General features: G+C 40.3%; 2 protein-coding genes across 8 annotated transcripts in view; both read right to left on the reverse strand.

Annotated features, from left to right (window-relative positions):
* Positions 1-169: 169 nt before the first annotated feature.
* On the reverse strand, positions 170-10,702 carry cox16 (cytochrome c oxidase assembly factor COX16). 2 transcript variants are annotated; one of them, XR_001964919.1, is made up of 5 exons: positions 10,492-10,702; positions 10,321-10,398; positions 2,699-2,767; positions 1,885-2,071; positions 170-411 (listed from the first exon to the last, which is right to left on the reverse strand). XR_001964919.1 is itself a non-coding variant. In XM_018727462.1 (4 exons), the coding sequence occupies exons 1-4, from the start codon at positions 10,552-10,554 to the stop codon at positions 1,943-1,945; spliced, it is 339 nt and encodes a 112-aa protein (XP_018582978.1). In that variant the 5' UTR covers positions 10,555-10,702; the 3' UTR covers positions 1,884-1,942. The 2 variants fall into 2 exon arrangements, 1 of the variants encoding a protein (XP_018582978.1); XM_018727462.1 differs by lacking the exon at positions 170-411 and having other exon boundaries at positions 1,884-2,071.
* A 1,314-nt stretch (positions 10,703-12,016) lies between these two features.
* actn1 (actinin, alpha 1) overlaps positions 12,017-26,925 on the reverse strand; it is a 31,478-nt gene continuing 16,569 nt past the window's right edge. For 2 of the 6 annotated variants that reach the window (XM_018727419.2, XM_018727422.2), the window contains exons 4-21: positions 26,766-26,852; positions 26,333-26,420; positions 25,922-26,000; positions 25,496-25,577; positions 24,681-24,766; positions 21,995-22,087; positions 21,387-21,617; positions 17,348-17,495; positions 17,075-17,225; positions 16,743-16,851; positions 16,493-16,633; positions 16,189-16,371; positions 15,862-15,996; positions 15,403-15,582; positions 15,088-15,234; positions 13,902-13,982; positions 12,888-13,046; positions 12,017-12,532 (exon numbers count right to left, since the gene is read on the reverse strand). In XM_018727419.2, the coding sequence (XP_018582935.2) occupies positions 12,374-12,532; positions 12,888-13,046; positions 13,902-13,982; positions 15,088-15,234; positions 15,403-15,582; positions 15,862-15,996; positions 16,189-16,371; positions 16,493-16,633; positions 16,743-16,851; positions 17,075-17,225; positions 17,348-17,495; positions 21,387-21,617; positions 21,995-22,087; positions 24,681-24,766; positions 25,496-25,577; positions 25,922-26,000; positions 26,333-26,420; positions 26,766-26,852 (2,339 nt within the window). In that variant the 3' untranslated portion in view covers positions 12,017-12,373. Of the gene's footprint in view, positions 12,533-12,887; positions 13,047-13,164; positions 13,253-13,495; positions 13,562-13,901; positions 13,983-15,087; positions 15,235-15,402; positions 15,583-15,861; positions 15,997-16,188; positions 16,372-16,492; positions 16,634-16,742; positions 16,852-17,074; positions 17,226-17,347; positions 17,496-21,386; positions 21,618-21,994; positions 22,088-23,599; positions 23,686-24,680; positions 24,767-25,495; positions 25,578-25,921; positions 26,001-26,332; positions 26,421-26,765; positions 26,853-26,925 lie in introns of those variants that run through there. The other 4 variants (XM_018727423.2, XM_018727424.2, XM_018727420.2 and 1 more) reach the window with 4 other exon arrangements.

A 26,925-nucleotide genomic window follows, 5' to 3' on the forward strand; every position in this document is an offset into this window, starting at 1 on the left:
GATGACATCTCTAAAATTGCCCATAGTGGGCTGCCCTGGCGTATAGACAAGTGAATGACTGTAGGTAGTGTACTATGGTGTACAGCGCATTGAAAGTCACCTTGGGTGGAAAGGTGTCAGTTTAGCACTACGGTCTTCATTGTAAATCAATCTGAAGAAAAATGTCTGATAAAGGTAATGTAATTACATGTTTATTATTCTGTACACATTGCTAGATCAAGAATACAATTTCTTCACTCGTTTATTATGATTTTTCTCATAATCATGGATTCAGGGGGACTTTGTCAGGGTGACTTGTTAATGAATGTGCAGTCAGGTAGCAACTTGCACTACCTTAAGGTGTCCACAGTGACAAGGATGTTTTCCTTGGACTGAAGGAACAGCAAGGAGAGCAGTCATGTTTTCTATTTCCTGGAACAATGATAGAAAAAGTGGTCTCAAATTCCACACAACCATCATTTGTGTGTCTCCAGCCATGGTCATTTGTTGTAATTAAAAAAAAAAAAAAAAATCTATAAAGCAGTTGTTCATTATGGGGAAAAAAAAAAAATGTTGTACTAACCATAAATTCGACTTTACTGCATGTCCACTCTAAAGGTCAATGTGCACATGATGGGATAAGATTAATGAAAGTTTTTTGTTACGTAGTATTTCAGGAGGTGCGGAACATATGTAGTTATGTCAGGGATGTTCCTGTACTGTACTGGAGCGGTCAGAAATTTCACAATCTAGTTACCAAGCCATACATTTACAGTGGAAAAACAGACCACTGCTCACATAACCCCTCTTACTAACCACAGAAGGTCTGAGATATCAGGGACACTGCAGTTAAACTATTAAAACAGAAATACTTCTTTCAATCAAGCAAGCTAGACCATGGAAGTGAAATTTTCAAAAAGGAGCAAAAAACATATAAACATAAATTTAGCACCCATTACCAGCTATTTACCACTAACTGGATTTAATTTTCCTCAATGCACACAGGAATCTTTATCAATTAATGCCTATGGAAAAGGAAATGCTCTACAGCGTTCTAATTTCATATTGGCACAAGAAAACCAACACGATTCCCTTTGTGTATTCTTGAGTGCTTCTTGCACAAATCCACCACCTTGTGGATATATTCCACAGCACGCACGCGCGCCCACCCACCCACACAGATAGGTGTTGAGCTTGGTGGACTACACAACACACTTAGTTTTAAACCAAACTGCCAGGTGTATATTAATCTGCTCCATAACTGATTGGCTGGCAATTCAGACAAAATGGCTGAGATTTTAAAGCTGGTAATGCAGTGGTTAGCGCTGCTGCCTTTGGACCCAAAGGTCACTGAGTCGATCCCCACCTCCAGTTGCAGTACCCTTGTGGAAGGTATTTATCCTAAATCACTTCAGTAAAATTACCCAGCTGTATAAATAGGTACATAATCATAAATAGCATAACACTGTAAGTCACTTTGGAGAAAAGTGTCAGCTAAATGAATAAATGTAAAGCTGACATTTTAAGGCCTTGGAATTGAGCAATAAAAGACAAAAACAAAATAAAAACAACTTTAGATTCCTAGCTTGGGCACTCAATCACAAATTAGCATTAAAATATTATGGTTGATATAATATGACCACAGAGGCTACAGCAACATAAAGAGTGCCTCACATCCAAAGCAGAGAATGATGCTTGATTTCTGAGGGTTCACATTTAAATAGAAGAGTTAATACTCACTTTCCTCATTCATTTTTCTTGAGGAAAAACTCAGTACCTGAACTGATGGCATGGTATTTTACAGGTGTGTGATCATTGAAATCAGCTTGAAGAATTTCAGTTGAAGGTCAATATGGCATAAAGAGAGCAAAAGCAGGACGATGTTGAAACTCCAGAAGGACATACCCATTCCCCCCGGTGGATCTGTCCAGCTGTAAAGCCTTAGCTCCTGTGTTAGGCCCTTCTATAGTCCCTTCTGCTGCTGTGCTTGCTCTTGCTCCCGCTGCTGCTGCTCCTGGTATTCTCGGGAGTGCTCCCATGGTCGGGGACCTCGGATGTTCTTCCACTTGTCAAGGTTGATGTCCTTCAGTTTCTGTTGGGATAGAAAATCAGCTCTCTAGCATCAGTTGGAGAACAGCCTTATAATCTTAGTTCTACTGAAAATATACTTTTTGTTCAGTCTAAGGTCTTAAAAACCCACAACTGAGCTACTGATTTAATGAAATGCTTTACTAAAACAATGTGAAAATTAACACATTACTTAAGCACTTACTTTTTCTAATATTGTATGTGTGCAATTAGTGGAATACTTATTCCAATGAAGACATTAGAAAGCTGTTAAATGTGTGTTAATATGTTCACTTTATTTGGTCCTTAGGGAAACAATGCAGAATATGACCATTTAATAGTTCTTCAATGTTAAAAGGCTCAAAGATAAAGTGAAATATTGTGAAATTATTTAATTTGTTTTTAAAAAGCCAAATACAGAAAATAAAAAAAATTTACTTAAGAGTTGCAGCTCGAGCACTCGATCACAAAGTAGCATTCAAATATTATGGTTGACATAATATGATTTAAAAGGTCTCTGCTCAACAAATAGCTACACTGAAACAGGACCAAAATATACAAAGGTTTGGCCTTTAACCACTCTGTTGTGTAGCCTCTTCTCAAAGGAACATATCCCCAACATGCATTACATTGCCCAAGAAACACACTTTACCTCATATTCCTGCTCCAAGCTGAAAGGCTGTTTCTGGGTATTCAGTTTGGCCTCCAGTGCTGGGTCCAGCTGGAAGACGGGCAATATGAATGAGGAAAGCAAATTAGAACAGGGCACCATCCAGCATCTTTCAGCATATAAATTCATCCATTTTCAGCTACCAGTGAAGGTTATGGTAACAGTAACAATGAAAATGTATGCTGAAGGCAACAGAAGGCAATCTGCAAAACACAAGAAAATTCAGAAACAGCGCATCTATCAGATTGGGTACCAAAAGGAAAATAGTGTAGTTTCAAGAAATAACACCCGTTAACTCATTCCATGGAATAACCCTGTTAGGCAAATTGCTGTTATCAGGAGGCTGAATTATGATTATTGCTTACTGGGGGGGGGGAATATTTAGCACCTGGATTAAAAATATAACCTAAAATGAGAGGTATTTTATGCCTGACAATTATAACACAAAATATTATATAACTTTAGTGGCAAAAATAACCAATTACAACCTGGACAGAGACATTTTCATAATGTTCAATATTACCATTTCTGCTGCCTCACATTGCACAAGCAGCTGCACATACAACTGATGAGCCTCCATACTGCTACAAGCCACATCTGACATATGAACTTTGAATAACAAATTAACTCCTCGTCACAACTTTTGGGTGCAACCATACTTGGTTTTGTTACGAATAAAGTATAACTACGTTAAATAACTGAAGGAAAAGATCCAGATCGGCACCACTCAGGGACAAAATCTTTATGAGGCCAAGACACCTAGCATGTATATCTGTTCCAAAACATTTCATATGTCTAACATAAGCTGTTAGGCAGAATACCTGCTGTGGAAGTAAAATTAAAGGGCAAAAATGCCATTGTACTGAATAATAAACTTACAGTGGGAAAAAAGGGGCATATATTTTTATGAGTTATTGTAAAGGTTTTTGTTGTACAGGATCCGTTATATGATGGCTGAGTGTACTATGTTGCACTACAATTACATATTTTATAAGTCTAATATCCAGTGGCAAGCACAGAGCCATAGACAAGAACATCAGCTCAATTTATCATATAGATAAGTTACATTTCAACTAGATGCATTTCATCTTATGTGATTCAAAAGGTTATACTGAAGGTCCTTTATAAAAATAACCTTCTACATGTTTCAAGCCCATATTCACAGTACAAAATGTTCAATTCACAACACTACTGCAACTGTCCAATTTAAGAAAGGATAACCTCAGTTTAGAAGAAAACAGCTTGCAGGAGAGGAAGGCTGCTTCTCAGTGATCAGACACCAACGATACAGATGTTGCTGAAGAAGCTTCCCCTTTTCCTTCAGAGGGCTTTCCAAGCACAGGAATCCAGATGCTAGACCAAGGGATCCCTTAAGAGCAACTTAAATCTTTACACTTTAGCGGGCAGAAACCGAATTTTGACGAGTTACAGAGCTCCTCACACTCAACAAAATCCTAGGTGAAAGGAACTAAGGGAGGCCTCCGAGACAAAGAAAGCAGCCAAGAAGCAGTAGGAGAAAGCAAAGAAAAGAAGTAGGAGTTGAGTTTAGATCCAGAAGGCCCTGGCACTGCTTTTCATCAAGCTCTCCCTGTTTAATGTATAAATCATGGCATCAGCACTGAGCGTACGGCAAACACACTGAGGCATGGGCGCCAGGGGCACATGCACCCGGAGCATTCCGTGACACGATTCTACACAGGGCTCAGCCCTCATTCCCGATGTCCGATGAATTATTCCACTTGATCTGGTAGGAATTACGAGATTATGCACCTCCTTTGGGTCTGACGGTGTGTGTATTTGGCTAATAATAAGAAGAAAGGAAAATTTGTCCTTTTCAGCTGCTATTTGTCCAATATTGATCCCTGAAAATGAAGGATGAGTACAGGTGTTTGTCAGTTTTCAGCTAAATCTTCAAACAAGTGACACACTGATTCTCATCTTTTTTCTAAAATTTTTTTGTTGCATGTAAAATGTTATAAAAAGGCAGAAATTGCAGTACAACATTTTTTTTTTTTTTTTTTTTTTTACCCTTCTTGCCTGCTGACTTAGTTTTGAAGGCGCAAGACATTTTAGCTAAACGTCCATTGCCAGATTAGCACCATACGAGGTTCAGGACTACACACTCCAGACAGTGTCATTTTTGGACCATGTTCACTAATGTTCACTTTGGAGAACACACTCATAAGCATATTTTCATTAGACCACATGTCTTTGATCGAACCTGTGCAACACACTGAAAATATCTGCCTGTATGCAGGCAATGCAGCTCATCGTAACTGAATGGCATCAAAACACATACCGTTTTTACCACAGTCTTTCGGATTAACTTTCCTCTGATTTACTCTCACTCAGGTTTCTCACATTCCTCAAAATCTTTCTCTGCTTGTCTTTTCATAACTGCACATGCACTGTAGACATTTATTGCACTGGATAAAAATGGATGTGTTGTATTTGGTCTATTAATGAGTTTAAAATAACTACGACGGGCATTAAAAGTTTGTATTTATATAGTTGACAGTTTTTAAAAAAATAAAGAGCCAAAGACTATGAAATCAAATATTAGATTTGACCCTTGGTTCACTGAATGATTAAACAGTGTCCAATCATTTCCGACACAAGATGGGAAGATGCAGCAGTTACAACTACTACCACAATTCTTGCAAAGATTGCACAACACACATGACTGCCGACTTCAACTGGTTAGGGTAAAAAAACCTAACCTTACCACCGAAATGTATATGATGATCCTCAATTACTTCATTTCATATAGAAAAGTATTTCTTTTAGCTATAATGATTGCAAAAATAAATGCCTAAAACATAAGTAGGTCAGGCCTCCTCAGTATAATAGCTGGGCCCCATAGATCACATTCCTCAGGGCAGAGAGCTATAGAGGTGTCGAACACAATAGAAAGGGCTTTGTGACTTGACAGGTCCTACGGCAAAACTTCACGTATGAGCAGCCAGGGACTGTTGTAATAACAACAATAATATACACTGGTGTGTCAAAGAACTAGGCAGAGCACAGGAGTCACCACAACAGACAAGTGTGCGTTAGCCGAATATATCAGAATTATCAGAATGCTCAAGACTGTGAGATGCAACAGAATGATGTGGGGGACCTTCCAGCAGGAGGTGTTGAAATGGGAAAGCAGTAAAGCAGGGAGAAGGCCACAATCAGGACACCTTCCAGTCTACTTTACAGCCTGCTCTTATGGATAGTAATAACAACAAAGGTTCCACCATGATTTACTCAATACAGGGCACCTCAGGACTCTACACTCCCCCTCACTGACTGCACAGTAACAGTGGACCCCAACTACAGGAAGAACCCCATACCACCAAAAATTGACTAAAGGACATCACAATGAAGAGTAAAAATACTTCCTACATTTCCTGATGCCACAAGCGCAGTAACAACTTCTGGTAATGACAGTTTAGAAGGTCACCCGAGGAATGTAAAGCAAGCTGTGTTTAAACATGTAATTTCAAAATTACGTTAAGACTTATGGCACATAAAGAAATGGACTGCATACTATGCGTACACTGTGGAAAAAAAGGCTTGCTCAAAAAAAAAAAAAAAAAAAAACCTCTGACAAGAAAGTAACCCATAGATGATGCTTCTTCCCTATCTCCATAAATAGCATAGGAAGAAAAAAAAAAAATACCAATGTACCCTGGATGTGAATAAACTTTTATTTAAATATTTACAAGCCACCAAATGTCTCTTCTGCAGTAGTCTAGAAGCATACGTTCCAAAAATTCTATTTTCCATTTTCAAATCTTACTTCCTTCTTGTTAAATAGAACTAAATTCCATTTCATTCTTTAAAAGCTCTAAAGGTCCAATGTCAGCTAGGTTAAAAATAAAGTAACACTTGAAATTACAACATGGTTCATAATTAGAGTTCTTTTAACATACAATTTTTCGGTTTCTCTTTTGACCAATATCATTCTTCATTCACCAGATATTTTACCAATTAAATTATTTTGCAGATGTTACAAATTAACATCAACTGCTACAGATTTTTCCTACTGCTAGTATTAATTTGGCCCTGAGAGGGTTAATATCTATATTAACCATAATTATAGAATATGCTGCACATGGTACATTTACTACTCTCTTTCACTCACACACACACACACACACACACCGGCTGAAGCCACTTGTCCCAAGCAGGGTCATGGTGAACCGAAGCCTAACCCAGCAACACAGGGTGTAGGGGACACACCCAGGATGGGGTACCAGTTGGTCACAGGGCACCCCAAGTAGGACTCGAACCCCAGAGAACAGGACCCAGCTGAGCCCACTGCACCACCACAGTCCCCACATTCGCTACTGTTCTTTGTATCATTAAAAAGTAGGGTAAACATTCCACAGACAGTGCTGCATGAAACCAAGTGATAGATTTGAATTTATAACATGTATGAATCTAAAAGTGTCCTCGGAGCCAGGGTGAATACAGGGCTTCAAACTATTCCGATTAACAACTGGTCCAAAGAGTAATTTCATTAACCATTTCAACCTATGCACTTAAAAAAAAAACAGTATTCATTACATACTGCACAAAAAATTTGTTTCATCATTAAGCTGCAGTAATTTAGAGCAATACTAGCTAGAGCAGACACCTAAACACACAAGGTGGCTGAGCCTGAAATGACCTTTTTTCTTCAGCTGCAGGACTTCTGTGATGGTGCTCAGCTTGTCATTCCCCAAGTGGTCAGTGGGGGGAGTAGTAGCACCACAGGCATCCAGGTCAATACAACTGATTTGACAATTTTGTTATATGCTCAGGGGGCGCAGTGGCGCAGTGGGTTAGACCAGGTCCTCCTCTCTGGTGGGTCTGGGGTTCGAGTCCCGCTTGGGGTGCCTTGTGGCGGACTGGCGTCCCGTCCTGGGTGTGTCCCCTCCCCCTCCGGCCTTCCGCCCTGTGTTGCCGGGTAGGCTCCGTGACCCCGTATGGGACGAGCGGTTCTGAAAATGTGTGTGTGTGTGTGTGTGTGTGTGTGTGTGTGTGTGTGTGTGTGTGTTATATGCTCAGTGAACAACACAAAATCATTCATATCACAAGAATGCTCTCATTTTACACAAGAGTTCAGCAATGACATGTGGTCACCTTGCTGTAGTCACAGAAAGGGGCTTAAAACAGAACAATCTCTAGATTTTGTGTGAGCGACACAGAGAGAGTGTGTTTCACTGATGTATGGATGAGTGACCCGGTGTATCTAGCAGTGTAAGTCACCACGGTGAATAAGGTGTGTGAGCTAGTAACACTACATAGTATCCATTGTAAGTCGCTTTGGAGAAACGTCTGCTACGTGAATAAATGTAAACGTAATGTAAATGTGGGGGTGCGGTGGCGCAGTGGGTTGGACCGCAGTCCTACTCTCCGGTGGGTCTGGGGTTCGAGTCCCGCTTGGGGTGCCTTGTGACGGACTGGCGTCCCGTCCTGGGTGCGTCCCCTTCCCCCTCCGGCCTTACGCCCTGTGTTGCCGGGTAGGCTCCGGTTCCCCGTGACCCCGTAAGGGACGAGCGGTTCTGAAAGTGTGTGTGTGTGTGTGTGTGTGTGTGTGTGTATAATGTAAATGTAACAACTGAGGAAATGAAGGGCAGGAGCAAAATAGCTAGAAAAACAGCAAAAAAGCCAGCTGACCTTATAAACACGGCAACTCTTTGAGCCTTTATGGGCTATTCTGCAAAAATACAACAAGAGGTCATTGTTAAAGGCTAGTGATTGATTATTAGCCCTGCTGATGGGTTCAAAGACTAAATACAAAATTGTAATAAGTGCGATAGGCAGAATCGTTTGGTTTAATAATAAACGTGGAAAACAAAACACTTTCCATGTAATTGCCGTGTTGCACTCTGAGGTTCACAAAACTTAAGTTTACAGTAATTCCTTCGACATCCTGCAGTACTGCAAGTCACTTCTGAAAAAAACAATGCTTCACATCTTTAATTTAGTACAACAAGAGGGGGATACACACACACACACACACACACACACACACACACACACACACACACACACTTTCTGAACTGCTTGTCTAATACGGGGTCGCAGGGAACCGGAGCCTACCCGGCAACACAGGGCCTAAGGCCGGAGGGGACACACCCAGGACGGGACGCCAGTCCGTCACAAGGTACCCCAAGTGGGACTTGAACCCCAGACCAAGCGGAGAGCAGGACCCGGTCCAACCCACTGCGCCACCACACCCAAGAGGGGGATATTTAAATATAATTCTAATAATAGCCAACATTTGTTATGCCATAAAATGAATCATTAAAAAGTGCATTTCTTCACACTAAAGTGAAATATTTATTTCAATTATGTCTTTGCCCCAGGAGGTGCGGTGGCGCAGTGGGTTGGACTGCAGTCCTGCTCTCCGGTGGGTCTGGGGTTTGAGTCCCGCTTGGGGTGCCTTGCGGTGGACTGGCGTCCCGTCCTGGGTGTGTCCCCTTCCCCCTCCGGCCTTATGCCCTGTGTTGCCGGGTAGGCTCCGGTTCCCCGTGACCCCGTAAGGGACAAGCGGTTCTGAAAATGTGTGTGTGTGTGTGTGTGTGTGTGTGTGTGTGTGTGTGTCTTTGTCCAAATACTGTATTAGTGTTTTAAGCAATATGAAATTATTTATGCATTTACACAGCTAGGTATGCTTCATGTTTTAATTCAGCTGCTAGTGTAACGTTTGGATCGGGTCCTGCTCTCTGGTGGATTTGGGGTTCCAGTTCCGCTTGTGGTGCCTTGCGACGGACTGGCGTCCAGTCCTGGTTGTGTCCCCTCCCCCCGGGTTAGGCTTCAGCTCGTGCGTGCGGTTTAGCACTACTGTCTTTACACGAAAAGGTTGTAGGTTCGATTCCCGCCTCCACCTGTAATACCCGGTAAAGGTACCCAGTTGTATAAATGGGTAAATAATAGTAAGTAGCTTAACACTAAGTTACTTTGGAGAAAAGCATCAGCTAAATGAATAAATTCAGACTGAGTAAGTACTTTACAGCAGGAATATGATTCAAACATGATTCCAGAACATTCAGGTAAGACAAAAACCGGCCTAAACTGGACTGTACTGGTCGGTCCACAGCAATTACTAAAAAGAAAACTAGGAAAAAGTACATTTTTATTTGGAATAAGTGGAGTGTAAACAACGAGATCGCTGGACATTTCGAGGTTCGAAAAACAGACGTGTCTGCAACGTTTATCAAATTAACAGCAGTTTTACACACAGTACTCCATTGCCCTGAGAGAAAAGTGCACTAGATCATATTTAACCCTAAAAATTTAGCTAAAAAGACCCCGTGTGTCAAGAACCGGATTGAACAGATCATCATGTTCTTATGAAGAAATTTTTCATTCATATCATTAATTAAACATCTTTCAGCGCCAACTTAATAATAATCTTTACGGAACAATTATTTCACTTACTAGTATGTAAAATAAAAAAAAAAAATAAATAAAAAACGCTTAAACGTACTTAGCGAGGGAGGTTGCCATGATCATTAAGAGTTTACAGAGTCTCACGTAGTGACTTTTTACGACTTAGATTTAACTAAGTGAAGCGCGCGCGCAAACACACACACTGTGACACGCGGGCTGCTGTCGCTACGTACCTTTCTCCTGTTCTTCTGGTCGTCGTACCTAATCTGTGTGAATTCTCGGAGTCCAACCGATCCCCCTACAACAAGCAACTGTAAAACAACACAACATGAAAACACATCATCATGTCACGCGTTTGGGAGGCGCAAAACGTTGTTTTTAGCATGATGAGGACAACCACTCACGAGCATTGGAATGCCGTAATTCACAGTCCTGTTTCTCCGTAAAGCCTTCAGTTTACTCCACATGGTTACACCCTCTTCGGTTTAACTTTTTCTCAAGATATAATCCAAATTTGCATTAACTGCACATTAAATATATTCACGGCGAGTACTTCATAAACTTCGCAGTCTGACAAGTAAGGAAGTCACGCCTCTTATCCACACATCGCCTTCCGTTTCCTAGTGTCCCACAATGCAACGCGAGCCCCCTTATTAATATTTATTATAAAACGACCAATCAGTGTTTCCCGAGTTGCCCGAAGCGTTCACCTTATTATTGCCCGCGGAAATCTCACACTCTAATGATTTGTTCCGCACGTACCAGGTCGGTGTATTTATTTATATACAGTAGACAAGACATGTAACAGTATTTGAATATTTTACATTTAAAATTTGAGATTCTCAAAAGCCGTATTTAGAAGAGTGAGAAATAAAACAGATTGATTGAAATATCGTTTTACAATAAGTCATACTCAAATATTTATACAAACTAAGGTTCAAAGACAAAATTCTCTTAAATATTATAATTATGTAATTTAGCATCTTCCTGTAGGTCTTCATCCTCTTGATGCATGATCAACTGTCAGCCACTTATGTCCTTGCACTAGAACTTACATCTGTACCTAGAATTTTGAGTGATTTAAAGTAAATGAACATGTTTATTGAGCTGACACTTTTGTTAAGGAACACAGATTCGTTTTGTATATAATTAAACCTCATACAACCTTACCGGTTTACTTAGAGTATTTTACTCAGGGTAAATACTTCACTCAAGGGTACTATAGGGGGAATTGGATTCAAATCAGGAATCTTGAGAATACAATTCAACAGCTCTAACCACTATGGTACATACTTTCCCTTCTTATAATGGATTTACCATTTAAGTGATGAATAAGTCATGCGTTCATTTTAAGGACAACTACAAATCACTGGAAGAATCCTGGAGTTCTTCTCTCCTTAAAGCATGATGGTAGTGGGGAAAAAAAAAAAAAAAAAAAGATTTTAATAAACCCTTCCAGAGAAGGAAAAGCATTAGAAATGACATTTGTTGCCAATTTTTCTAAAATGATACTTAACGTAAATGTTCCAATTACTTTTGCATTTTCAGTAATGTCCACACACAGTCTGAAACCACTTGTCCTGAGCAGGATCGCGGCAAGCCGGTGCCTAACCCGGAAACACAGGGTGCAAGGCTGGAGGGGGAGGGGACACACCCAGGACGGGTCCCGCCAGTCCATCACAAGGCACCCCGAGCGGGACTCGGATCCCAGACCCACCAGAAGGCAGAGGAGGAAACCCTGAGTCCAATTTTGTTATAGATGTGTTATAAACAAACTGTTGAGGGAAATGCCAAGGGAATAAATGACACGATACAATTTATTTTTCATTTTTTTATTTTTAATCAGGTGGAGAAAAATACCTTTTTGTTCTGTATAATAAAATATGTAAATTTCTTTTTTTTTTTTTGAAGAAAAACAAGAACAAACATAAAAACAAAAATTTCACTCCCCTCTGCAAACCTGGAGAGCTGCTGCCTTGCAATTTAGAGTAAGTACAATGTAGCCATTGCTTGGATGACAGATCATGGGGATAACAGAGGAAGTGGAAAAAGCTGGGGGTGTGCAAAATAAAAATGTAAAGTTGTAATGTGATGAGATGGGGACAGACTGTTGTACAAGGATAAAGCAAATAATGCCAGGGAAGGTATATGGTTTTTGAAAAAGGCATGTGGATGATATGACTATGCAAGGAAAGGAATGCAAACTGACTTATGAAGTCGTAAGAACTGAAGGGGACCAATGGCCCCCGGGCAGTTTGAGGCAATCGCTATGGCAGGAAAGCGGTGTTAGAGATCACTCTCTCCATAGAGTGCAGTGGAGAAGGACATGTAATCAAGGGCACCAGGTACAGCGTCAGGTCCGGTGTAAGGTGCCATGCGGGCAATGCAGTATTCTGCCTGGTCTGGAGGCAACTCTCTGCGAAGCTCATCAGCTAAAATGTAATTCTGACAAAAGGAAACATTAAACAGCTTATTTAACAGGACATATCATTTCATGACCAAAACAAAAATATCATGCCTTTTACCAAAAAATGAACATGTAACAGCTAGTTGAAACATGTATAATTAGTTGTTTCCCATTTAAATGTAAAATTCTAAAGTACATTGATTTCCTGCACACCCTAAATTAATACATCTAAAATCTGAAAGGCACTTAGGTTAATTTTTCTATATTACAGACAGGGGCTACTTAGGATAAAGTTAACTTTAAAATGGATAAGAATAATGAAAATTTATTTCATCATTTCTATTTGGTCACATAAAAAGGCTAACCAGATCTGATCTTCACACCCAAATTTACCTTATCCCCAGCCAACACCTTGAAGGAGGCCATGACCTGGTCTGCAGTGTCTGTGTCTGCGGTTTCTCGGGACATGAAGTCAATGAAAGCCTGGAAGGTGATGACGCCCAGTCTGTTGGGATCCACAATGCTCATAATTCGAGCAAACTCTGCCTCCCCCTGTGGAAAAGAGAGTATGTGTCAACAGGACAGGGATGATCATAACATTCAACATGGAAACATCTACTGTAATGTAAAGGTAGCAGTACACCAAGATAAACACATGGACTATATTCACCAGTGTTAACTGCACTGTATCTTGAGCCTTGAAGAAGTAAATACTTTATATTAGCAATATCATTTTCCACTTTGATTAATCTGTCATCCTGTTTTGGAAGATGGAAAAAATAGAAAAGTCACTTAATATAACAATCATACACTGCAGAATTAATGTGTACATCTTATTTTACCTCAAAATCCGTTAACTGCACAAGACCACTAAGTTCCGTATTCTCTTGCCTCAATGAAAATAGAGTTATGGCAATCCACTGTCACATTCTGAGTGAGCTTAAGAAATGCTGAGGCAGGGGAATAACCAGCTAAGTTTAGGGTGAGACTCGTAGCTTTACCAGATTGTAACCCATGGAGATAAGGCAGGCTCTGAAGTCTTCTCTGTCCATCATTCCTGTTCTCTTCTACAGAGGTTGGCGAGTAACAAACAGCAAGACGAGGCATAGGACATGGGGGATCAAGGGCAATGATGCCATAGCATGGAATCATTTTAGAGGAAGATCAGAAGAACAAGAGAGGTTTCTCATGGAGAACAAAGTAGGGAAAAGTAGGGAAGAGAAATTCCCAGAAATTGCCAGGAGTCCAGCATGAAAGAAGTTTTTTTTTTTTTTTTTTTAAGAAATATGACAGAAAGAGGGGAAAAAAGAATGTGGGATGGGGAGTACAAAGGGACAAAACAAAAAGAAAAAGAAAAAACAAAAACAGTTAACAAAGGAGCCCACTGGGTGGAGCTGTAGCCAATACCTGTGCGTCGTTGGCGATATCGAAGCCCAGGCTGATCAGGCAGGCCTTGAACTCCTCAGCGCCCAGAGTGCCAGAGTGGTCCTGCAGAGCCAGTGCATGGCGTCAGGGCGCACCGTAGGGCATGCAGCACACGTGGTGAATATCAGTGTGGTGCCGGTGAAAGGGGGTGGGAAGGGAGTCCGAGCGTGTCATGCAGATTGACGGGATGGGGTGAGCGTGGATCGAGTGGGGAAGACCATGCACAAGAGAACAGAAACAACAAAAAACACACAGCGCACAACCATTAACACCTTGCACATGGGACACAAGGCTTTCGGAGCTGTTAATGTCCAGCGTGGCAGGCAGACATGCCCTGAGGTGAAGGGTTATTCATACTTTCAAAAAAGGCATTCTAGATATGCTGTTTCTTCCACATTTGATGGACGACCTCATGGATTCAAGCAGAGTGAGATACTCTCAACTAAACTGATCTTTAATATATTATGGCACTGAAACTCTAAAATGCACAGACTATAAATAACTAATAACTGATTTTCCGCTGTGGATTGACAATACAAAGATTGCACTAAGGAGGAAAGAAAGGTGATCAGTAACCAATACACAGCACTTAATACAGGCTGTAAACAAACACTACAAACACTGCATGTTAGCTGATTCTAAGTGCCAAAGTCACGTCAGTGTTGAGTACTTTGAGGTTTACATTCATCTGTCAATAGACTTGATAAAGGAACCACATTTTTTCCCCTCAATTTACCCTCTAAACAATGGTAAAAATATTTGAATATCACAATATTAAATTACTGTATTACAAACAAAACACACACACACTGGTACATTATACTTTTTCACTATTGCTTTCAAGTTAGCAACAGGTCTATCACCCTAGTTATTAGAACACAACACATTTATAAGATGTTGCCTTTTGGTCTCAAACATCCTTGGATAGATGATCTGTAAGCGGGAAAAGGCTAAAATAGAAGCACAGCAAATATAAGTGATGCTACTGTAACTCAGTCCCCTTTATATACAATAAAAAACCATTTACTACTTTATACAACATGTGCTGTATTTCTTTTATCCTTTTATACACAATTTTATCCTAAATTTTAACATTCCCCAACTTACAGTAAACCAACGTTAGTTGTGTTCTTTTGTCTCCTCACTTATCGGCCATCTCAAGACTCACCCGGTCAAAGTGATTGAAAGAGGCCCGGAACTCATTCATTTGGTCCTGGCTGATGCCCTTGGCATCCCGTGTCAGGATCTGGTTTTCTATTTCATTTATGGTGCGAGCGATGGTTGTAAGGAGCTGCTCCCAACCCACACGAATATGCTGGATGAAAGAAAGGAAAGTAGACAAAGGGAGAGGGAAAGAAACCAGCAAGCAAGAGAAAATTAAATAATTAGCTATTTCACGGATTTTCCATTTGAAAGCAAAGATAATAGTGGCCAGTTTCCACTTGGGCCTTGTGGTTTTGTAAGGCTAAGAATACTGTTTTACCTCCATGGTGTAATTAGTGTGTTTGTTGTCAAAGATGAGGGCCTCCTGAATGAGCTGATGATCTCCCTCTAGCTGATCAATCTTTGGCTTGTAGTTGACAATGCTCTTTTCGTACTGACGAAGATGCGTCAGCTGGTCCTCCAGGGTCCCGTGCATCTCAATGGAAATGCGCCCAATCTCCTGTACATAGATATACATAATAATGTAGTGGATAATGACAAGTAACCTGAAGGATACTGATTCCAGTCCTCTGCCCTGCTGCTGTAACCCTGAAAGCGGTACTTATTTCAAATTGTTGTAAAATATATAGCTGTACAACTTAAATTGTAAATTAAATGAAAAGCATCAGGGAAAAAAAAGAAAAGCTTAATTTCAAAAGCTTAATTTTAGAAGCTCATAAGATAACCACACAATATGTATAAAACGTATGAAAGGAACATAGTGCTCAGTGACACCCACTTCCATCTTGGTCTGGATCCAAGGCCCAATAACATTAGCCTGACTGGCAAACTGTTTCCTCAGTCGCTCATTGTTCTGCTGTCGTGCATGCTCCTCAATCAGAGCTTGGTCGCGCTGTGGCACCAGCTGTCGAACCTGAGCACATGAACAAGTGTGAGGAGTCAGAACAAAACAACAGAGTCAACCATTAATGTACATATCACACATACAATACTTTATTTGTTTAAGTCATCTTATTAAAACCTTAGTGTCCTTAATCGCACGGGCCACTTTTAAAATGAAAATGAATAGTCCCATAATGTGAGTATAGGATCATCCTGATAATACCTTGTCCCACTTAGCATTGATTTCCTGTGGGTTGATGGTTGTGTAAGGATTGGTTCCAGCCATATTGACGTGGTAGGTCTGAACGATCTTTGCAATCTCATTGTGGATGCCCAAGATTGCTTGACGCTCTTTGTCTGCCTCTGGCAGCGTTGCCTTAAACTGTTCATGAGCTGTGCTGAGACCCTAAAGTCCACAAAAGTTGTAAAGACACACAGTGATGAAAAAACATCAGTTGAACAACAAAGACAGTAATATGTAGGAGAATGAATCATTTACTGTAGCAAGTACAATTACACCCGCTCACCTGGATCTCCTCAATGGTGTGAACAATGAATGTGTCTTGTAGGTCCTCCATAGCCCCTTCCATCCAGTTATTAAATGGTGCTGCTCTCTTGGCAAACTCAAGGTACAACTGATCAATTGTCTCCAGCAGTTTCTCAGTTCTCTGTTAAAGGAACACAGAAGCAGGACAGTATGAAGACAATTTTGCTACTGAAAGTGAGACCAGACTGCTGGTCTGTGCTCAGCAAGTACTCTATGTAATGCTTGCTTACTTGTAGAGCCTCACTCCTCTTCTGGGTAAGACCACCAAGAGCATCCCACTCATCGCAAATCCGCTGGCAGCGGGCATTCACACTAGGGGAGTCGTAGTAGTCCAGCTCACTAGGGGAAAAGGAGGGGGGGGGGGGGGGGGGGAAACACATAAGAGGTCAAAGAAAGGAAAATTATATCATTCCAAAGTAAGAGAACAGTCACATTTTAATGTCAGATTAAATATTTTGATAAACATTTAAACATATTTGTGAAAGGTGAATGAGTTAGGTCAACTTGTATGCTTAATTTAACTTTATAATTTTTTTTTTTTGTTGTTTTTTTGGTCGCTCACTTCAACTCCTGTGCAATGGCTGCTATCTGTTCCACTCTGTCCTGATGGGCAGCAAGGTCACTCTCGAACGCCTCGTGTTTCTTCAGCAGGGCCTTGATTTCCGACAGTGATGCGGTCTCATAGTCCTTCTGCTGAAGCATGTCCTCCTTACCTGTGAGATGTTCCAGTGAAGAAGCTGAATTTTAATGCCTTAACCGGAGGCATTCTTTTAATGTTATACGTATAATTTAAAAGATACGGTAAGAAATAAAAATAAGGAATAATGCCGCACACCTTCAGTCCAGGCCTCGTGGATAGCAGCTTTCTGGCGGAACTTCTCTGCCAAGTGGTCAAGGCGTTCCAGTCGACGGATCTCATTTAGGAGCCACTCCTCATAGCCCTTCTCAGCTCCCTCCAGCCTGCCCCAAGCATTGCAAATGTCCTGATGCCAGATGAGAAGGAAATCCATAAGTTCCATTAACAATTTCCACTGTGCTGACGTATGATAAATATTCAGTCATAAATAGGCGGGAAAACCACTGACATTCTACAATGATCAATTACTGCAAAACTGTAAAATACTTTAGCAATGCATTGTCTTGAATCACATTAGCCAGCTAACTAATATGCTTACTAGTTATAGCTCTCAACCACATGACTAAATCATTATATATGCACTACCGCTATTTGCATTTTTTTCCCCTCCATCCTTGTTTCCAACAGAAATTTAAAAAAAAGAATACTTTGCAAGAGTTTATTCTGCCAGATAGACAATGTTAAAGCTAAAACTAGCATAGAATGACTTTGGACAAAGGACTGCCACTACTCCTATATTAGAACATCCTACATTATGATTAAAAAATGGCTAGTCTTGAATGTTCTTTTTTTAAAAAGATACAGTAGTCACCCCCCTGAGATATCCCCTTTTTTGAGTTACAAGGAGCTTCAATTAATACCCCAACAGGTCAATTCCTTTTCTTTACAAGGATGGAATTTGGATTTCATATGACTCTTGCCAGCTGAGCAGTGCAAAGCATTTATACAGTATTTATTCCTTTGGCAGAAGGTTTCTCCAAAGTGACTGACTAAAAATTACTATATAGCTGCCACCTTTATCCAAGGTGACTTGCAATGTAGATACACACAGGGCAATTACAGCCACCATCTAAAACCTGAAACATCCTTGGACTGTGAAAGCTGGAAAGCATAGGGAGACACTAAAGGGGATTTACATGGATGTTTATTTTGTGTACACCTTTTTTACAGATTCTTTTTTCTAACATATTTTTATCAATGTTTATTACAGGCATCCCTTGATTTACAAACTATCCAAAATTTTGGTGTAACACTATTGGTTTCCGATACCCAAGTTTCAATTTACAGAACAGGGGAGAGAAAGGGGAAAAAAAAAAAAACACACACTACATATATATAATGATTAATGAAATCCAAGGCATTCCCAAAAAATTAGTTTGGAATGTGAAAGAGTTGTTTTCAGAGTGGGGATTTTTCATGCGCATTTTAGCAGCACTGAGCAGTAACGGGAGTTATCGCTGGAGTTTTGAACAGAGACAGAAAACTATCCAGAGTTTTCTGAGCACGGTCTGGAAGCGGACAGCAAAGGTAACAGGTGTCAGGCACCTTTGTATTGTTTTGAGAGATGTGCATCATGTTGGAGAAAAACATTCACCAAAACAAATAATGCAAATGTAGGTATTTTATATTAATATTTGTTTCTTTGCCTTATGCCTTTGAGCACTCTATAAAAATGAATTGAAGTGAATGATATTGATGGGGGTGCGGTGGCGCAGCAGGTTTGGCCGGGTCCTGCTCTCTGGCGGGTCTGGGGTTTGAGTCCCGTTTGGGATGTGCCTTGTGATGGGCTGGTGTCCTGTCCTGGGTGTGTCCCCTCCCCCTCCGGCCTTGCGCCCTGTGATGCCGGATTAGGCTCTGGGCTGCCACAAACCCGCTTGGGACAAGCGGTTTCAGACTGTGTGTGTGTGTGTGTGTGTGTGTGTGTGTGTGTGTGTGTGAGAGAGAGAGAGAGAGAGAATTATATTGTGCTGAAATTAGACGATTAGGTCTTTTAGCATTCAAATGATGTTTTGGACAATTTGTTGGAGGTTTTTGGATAGACTGGGAACATTATTATTTTTCCCGATTTAAAGTAATGGGAAATAGGCTTTCAGAAATTTCAAAAGCCACATCATTTTTAGGAATGCACTGATTTTGTAAATTGAGGGATGTCTGTATGGTTTATTAATTTTGTGTGAGTGCTAGTTTATTAGAGAACCACACAGTCACACAATATTATATAGAATAATTTAAAAAGGGAAACTGCTATGTTACACCGCATTACGACAACTGAACTGTGACCATTTTAATGAGATTTGGTGGTATTTTAGCATAAATCAGTGTTCACTTCAGTTTCAGGAATGCATAAAAATATTTACCCTTGAAACTAATGATGAACACCTTTTGAGTTATGAGAGTTCACGTAACAAAAGATGTCTCAGAATGGATTACCTTTCTATGGGGGAGGAAGACTGGTATGAGCAATGAGTCTTGTGTATCTGCTTATTTGCAGTTCTACAGCCAAGTTAAAATTTCACTGAAAGAGAACTGAGCATTCAGTTCGATAACACTGCATTTCAGTACAAAAAAAAAGGTGAAACAACATTAGCGCAGGGCATTTTGTCCCACATTTACAACATGTTGCTAAATAAAACCACCCTGATGTAAGCTCTCACCGGAACTATGATCTACATGCAGCAAAGTTCCACTGATTGCAGGACTGGCAAATTTTACCAAATTAGGTTAAATGGCAAGCTTTCATTCCAGAATTAGTTTTTTTTTTTTTTTTTTTGCTGTGAACATTATTGGCACAATTTCTGATTAAGCTGTACTTAGACAACTGCAGCATTCCCTTCAGTGGAACTGAAGAAATTAAATTTTCACCTATGTATAAGTAATATTAGTAATATTAGTATTTTTACTAGCAGCATTAAAAGACGCTTTTTAATAAAACGCCATAGGTTTTACATCTACACCTAGAATAGTAGTGTCTGAACCTATAGAATACTTAGCAGCCTTCAGTGCTCCCCACGCACTTCTCTGATGAACTCCTCAATCTGACCGCTTTCCTTACACACTACAGGTCACTGCAAAGAAGAATGCGCATTACTGAGAATCAGCAACCTGCCGGCACCTCACATTAGGGGGCCCTTGAGGCGGGTCAGGTCAGTCAAGATTTTAGTCAAGTGACCCCTTCTACATCTAGAAAAACTCTAAAACAATTGAGAAGTAACTCTGTGGAAGGAATGAAGTCTGTTGACATTATTCAGAATGTGCCCTCATTTCACCCAATTATTCACCTTTATAATTCAGCTAATTAACCTTCACCATACAACACATTAAAAAGTGTTTTTAAATTTAATTTTACAACTGCAATTTCGGGCCTTTCATCATTACGTGAACCTTATCCGTCACACCCTCTTAAGATCATAAAGCCATGACCCCATGAACTACTACTTCCTCCTACCTGTTGACAGACCACGTTTTCACTCCACAATATATGACTTGTAGCTATGCCAGGCCACAGCTTCCTCCTCCTCCTCTTCTTCTTCTTCCTCCAACAACCTTACACCTTCCTCAAGCAGCTACCAAGTGCCCCACCCACACCAGAGAATGACACCTCAACAGCATTACGGCCCAGCTATTTAATGAAACCTTCTTGTAGTTGTGCACCCAAATTCACCCAAGTCCTCAGTCATATTGCCCTTCAAAAACATAACATTTTATGCTACATATCAAGGCTGTTTGTCCTCACATTTGCAAAATGATGGTTCCCTTTAGTGGTATATTACTTTTGTCAGCAGTAATGGTTTCAAAAAGCATACTGCGGGAAGTCTGTCAATATGAATGCTCTAAATTTTTGCACCCGATTCATGAGTAGTCACACGCCACTGCTATCTGCCAGCTAGCAAGTCTTTCCCACATTCTGGGCTCTTCAGACTCTTGACAAAGAAGCCTGCATCTGTGTCACAGACAAGCTTCTGTTCTTGTTCTACGACCTGCGCTTCATCTCTGCATGCAGAAATTTTCAACCATGTTTTCGTATGGCAACTGTTGGGCATGGAGTACATGACTAAACTTCACACTATGAATGACATGAAAGTTATGATTCTCAGTTAATAATTCCATGAATCTGTACTAATACCATCAACATAATTTACTAATGCTTTAGTTATCAGTCAACATGTCTGTTTTTATTGTGCAAGGACTTAGTAAGATGAATTGAATGTGTGGTACGTGAACGGCAGCACGGCCTTACCGAGACCATCCTACCCTCAGAGGGCATGAAGGCAGGCCTGTTGCTGAGCCGCAGTTTGGTCTGCAGGGTGTTGAAGTTGATCTCCAGCTGGCACTTCTCCTGAACCTTGGGTGGCTTGTGCAGACGTCGATAGTCCCTGAAGTCCTCCAGTTTCTGCTGCATTGCCGCCATAGTTTTCTCTGGGGTCCTGTTCTCCAGCCAGGGAATGGTGCGACGGATCCATTCCAGAAGCTGGGATAGAACAGTATTGAAAAGGACAAAGAAGGAATCAAGACAGAGAGAAACAGTAGGTGCAGCATAATTAAGAAATAAAATAAAAAAGGATCCAAGGTAAGAGAAGTGAGGAATACAGCCATAGGAATCGAGAAACATAAGAAAAACACAGTGAAAACAGCATTGTGGAATAGTGATGTCATCTGATGTCATCCGGAGAAATTTAGGATGGGCTTTCGGTTATTTCAAACGATTACATGACTTCTTTTTTTAACAGAGAATTTGGAATTCAGTGGGATGGTTACTCAGTAGTTTGACATGCAATCTGGTTTCATTTAAGAAGGAATGTATAAACAGAAATGAGCAGAGAGGAAAAAAATGAAAGATGTGCATACATCACTGGCAAGCTTCTCATAGTCTTCCATTAACTGCTCATTCTCTTGATTGACTGCCAGCACTTTGCAGATTCGGTTGGCTGCCGTTTCCGCCTAGGGAACCAAAAAAAAAAAAAAACACAAAAATCCACTTGGAAGTAAGAATTCCACCATCACAAGATTACGTTGACAAACATTTACACTGAGGGGCATATTAAATATAAAATAGAACACTTATGATCAGTGACACCATGAAAACCCGGGGAAATACACTGATCCCTTATAAGGCAGAATCCTGCACAATGAGAAATAAAAAGCACAGGATGTGTAATGGCCTTCCATTTGGGTACTTACCCAATGTGAGCTTCAAGAGCTTAAAGCCATATGTGCCTAATACCACTTATCTGAGAAACTACTGAAGACTGAATCAACATTCTGATTATCACTGCTAGGAGTGAAAAAGCAAAATGTGAAGCAAAAGATCTTGTAGCTTTGACAGTGTTAGTTCATGAGGAAAAGAAGTACTTTTGAAAGACCTATGTTTTGACCATCATTACGTTTTAAATGATCCAGTGGATACCAATTTAATATTACAACCCAGCCAAAAATCACTGATAGACCTGTTCAAAATAAGCCAGTTAATACATACACTGTTGATCATCTTCCTTAGTAAATGGTCTCATTTACAGTAAACTGTGTAGATCTTCTCCAACTACACGATGAAACACTATGATTCCTTAGGCCAAGTGTGAAAACTTCTGACAAGGTCAGCCCCATAACCAGTGAGCTATCTGCTGCACAACCTGTACAGGAACCACAAAAACATCATTTTTTAACAGAAACTAAACGAGATTAAACTAGACAAAGCCTTGCTACACTAGGAGATCTATAAAGTTTCGCTTTTAAAACACTATATAACCCTAGTACCTTCAAAGAGAAATAATTCTGTATTTTTGGGGAAAACCAGAAGTGCTGACTTCTCTCTCCATTCCACACAGTCTCTCCACTCACAGCTGCCTTTTTTTCCTGCACTGTGTCTAAACCCTTCACATGCTTGTGGACCGCATACCAACTACAGCCTGCTTGATCACCTCCACAATAGGAACGGTTCCATTACAGGGCTGATACAATTAAAGTCCTAAGCGCTATGCTCTGAAAAACACATTGCATCTAGAATATGCGATCTCTTTTTAAAAAAAAGAGAGTGGTTTTTTCACTTCAGATCTGAGATCCCTGTTGCTGCTCTCATAAACATACATTACATAAACCCATTTTCATTTAACTGCATATAAAATAGCCATATGAATTTAGGCATTGAGATATATGCTTTCTTATAGAGCAACAGTTTTCTGAGGACTAGTTCATAAATGTTACTATCACTGCAACATGACCAATGGTTAATGTCTTTTTTCCACAATTTGTAATTCAGCTCTGACCTCAATGCAGCTTTCTAAGGGTGCATTTCACCCAGCAGCACACTAAATGTTTGGTCATCGGGGCAGTTAATCTGCTGTTCTTTAACAGGATGACTGTAGTGACAGCATTTCCTGTGACTCACTCCCTGAGAGGGGGGAGAAAAAAAAAAAAAAAAGAGATGGGCAGAGGTGTGGTCTGGGTGGAGCTCACCTTCTGCTTGCCTGAGAAGGCATGGTAGTAACACGATACATAGGTCATGACTGCTTTCTCATCTGGCCTCAAGGTGCTAATGACGTCTGCCCGGGAAAAGTGGGAAAAAGGGGTGGAAAGAGAAAGAAATAGGTGCAGAGTAAAAATGTGCAAAGGTAAAAGGCAGCAGAAGGGCTCAAACAGTAGGAGGGGATGCAGTGGGCACACACAGTCTAAAATAGCAGAAACAATACGGTGGACAGGTTTGTTAGTTTATTTTTTTTTTTTGACACAACCAATTATGGTTTTGTTCGTATTTGGCCAACCTTCAGGAATCAAGACTATCCTTTACAGGACCTTTTGGTGGATGAATAACTGCTACTACCATTTTACATTCCTCTTAAATGAAATCAGGCTGTATTGAAGCACTCTTTAGCTATCTACAATCTTCCACAACTCGTATTCAGTAAAAAAAAAATAAATAAATAAATAAAAACATAAAAACATGTCTATTGCTGTCAAAATAACTTTTTATGTCACAAAGAATGCTGAAAAAGAAGCCTCTATGAACTTGAAATACACTTCTCATTCCAACTCCAAATTGTGTGAAAATGTAAGGCTTCCCCCCCCCATCAGAAAACATTTCTCTTAATACGCAATAAGGAGCTGTCTTTTAAAACAAAACTATAGCAGTTAAAAAAAAAAAAAAAAACCCCACCAAAAAACACTATTTTGACATTACTGTATATTATATAGTTTAAAACACCTAGAAAGAAGATATGCCCATTAGTAAAGGTACCCTGCAATCTAATCAAGTTATAAATAAGAACAAAACCATAACAGAGGAATTTAGGGACATCAGGAGGTAGGACATATTTAATTGTAAATTATGTGCTGGAGATCTGCTTGTGCCCACTATTGTCAGGGTGGTATATTTCCCATCATGCAGTTGGTAATTTGAACCATGCGAAGAGAGGACAGTAACCCCTCTGGAACAAGCTGTATGCTGCAGAAAGAGAATAGTGCTGTTAGGAGGCAGAGGCACAGTAACCACAGCAGGGAGCTGGGGAAAGAACAGCAGGAGTAATGCATCCTGGGATACCTTCTGCGCGCCTGAAAAGGCATGGTAGAAGCTAGACACGTAGGTCATGATGGCCTTCTCATCCGGGCGGGCAGTGCCCACGATGTCTGTGGAAAAAATGGAAGTTGGGGGCGGCGGCCACATTACACAAGACCATCACAAAACCAGGACCAAGGTCATAAAATGGGGATTTATTTTTTTTTTGTCATTAATCCAACTTCTCATCCATGCAGTTATGTCAAAGCTGTTAAGAACAAAGGCTCATTACTGCACATCATCTCTGATCACGGGCTCCTATAATGCATTTTAAAATCTTGAGTCATGTTTGAATGGACCGCAATGTGGTTTTGGTCTTTTTCAGTGGAAGGCTGCTTTGTAGTTTTACAGGGAATGTTACACTTCACGTGCTTCTGCTTAATTCAGACATATAATCAGGTGAACATAAAGAAAAACATCCTGGACATGATGACGGCAAAAAAAAAAAAAAAACTGCACAAGAAAAGATTTAAGAAAAATGCTTTGCAGAAAGTGTCATTCTGACACTTTCCGAGGTTTGCCATACGTTGTGTAATTTAATATGAGCACACTGTTAAATTTCAAAAACCTGAACTGGCCACACTGCAAAGCTATTTAAAATGTGACAGTGAGACAAAAAAGGAGGATAGAAAATCCTGTCTGCAAGGGGAGAGGTGCTTTCTGATGCCTCAGATCTTCCTGAAAGGTCAAAAGTTGCACTGCTGTGAATGGTAAATGACCTCCAGAGAGGCCAGCCAGGTGTGTCAAACAAGGCATCAGCAAACCCCCCCTCCACTCTATGCACTTATCTTTCATCTTACCCTCAGCATCCAGCATTTTGGGAATGTCCAGGTACTTCTCAGCCACATCAAAAGCTGTGTTCAGGTTGGTCATGGGGTCATCCTTTTGGAGTACAGAAAGAATAAGTGCATATGCTGCATATTTCTCATAGCCTAAATGGTACTGTGTACATTACACTTCATCCTCTTGTAATATTAATGTTTAGTACATTTTGGTTGATCTTGCACTAAACAGTTATATGGTAAAAACGTGCTTAATGAAGTGCTACTAATGTTATTGAGTTGAATGAACATGACACGGTCATATGACACTGAGCTTTGCAGAGTGTGAGGAAGGACATCATTTTAATCCAGATACGAACAGACTGAACCTTTTGTTGTGTCATCTGACTATTGACTGCAGATATCTCTGCATTTTGGAATGTCCGTTGACAGTTCTTCTCTCACCTTGCGAAGTTTCCCATAGTCAATGAGCTCTGGACGATGTCTGTGAATGAGTGCACAGAATCCCAGCCCATCCTTCCAACTGAGAAGGAAGAATCAAGTAAGGGGAGAAAAAGAAGAAAGGGCTTATTATTATTATGATCATTATCCTTCATTTAGTTGAAGAATTTGTCCAAGACAACTTACAATTCCAGGATTCTAACAATACATTAGTGCTTTTGAGAATACAGGGAGTAATCACATGATAATCTTTAATGAAGTACTGAAATAGTATAATGAAACTATTCATCCATTTCAGCATGCAAAAAAAATGAGCAGTTGTGCAGTATCTTTTTTCTGCTGTTGAGGTCTTTATTGAATTTTGACATTGCAGCTAAGGACAATGCAGAAACACAAAAGAGAAAACAGTTCTACCTGATATGAAAGTTCTGGATGTTGACATTTTTGTAGGGAGCAGTCTTCCGCTGGCACCACAAAAGCAGGCCTTCTTTGGCTGATGTTTCTACAGACAGAGGTTAACAGCAGTTGCACCCTTGAGCAAGGCATTTATCCAGAGTTCTTGTAACATAGTATCTAGCTGTACAACTATAGAAAAATTCAAGTGAAATGTAAAAGTGTACAAAAACTATCTGGATAAAAATACTGGTTTAGGGGTTCATTGTCTGCTCAACAACTAGGCTTATGTATAAAATATACTTTTTATAATAAACTCACTTACGATTAGTCTTTTTTATAAACAATAATGTGGAAATATCACGACTTCATGTGTCACATTCATATTCAGTGAACACTCCCCAGCAACGACCATTTCAGCCCTCACTTTCCCTCTAGTAGATATCCCCTATACCTTCAACAGAGATGTCCTGGATGGCAAATCGGAGAATGATGGTCCAGATCATTCCAAGGGTCATCTTAGCATTTCCATCAACAATCTCTGTCAAAAAAAGAACATAACACAAATTACCCTGATAACACTGCTTCCACAGTACCCTGACACTTCAGTGTGT

This window comes from Scleropages formosus, chromosome 15 (assembly GCF_900964775.1).
Source record: "Scleropages formosus chromosome 15, fSclFor1.1, whole genome shotgun sequence".
Lineage (NCBI taxonomy): Eukaryota > Metazoa > Chordata > Actinopteri > Osteoglossiformes > Osteoglossidae > Scleropages > Scleropages formosus.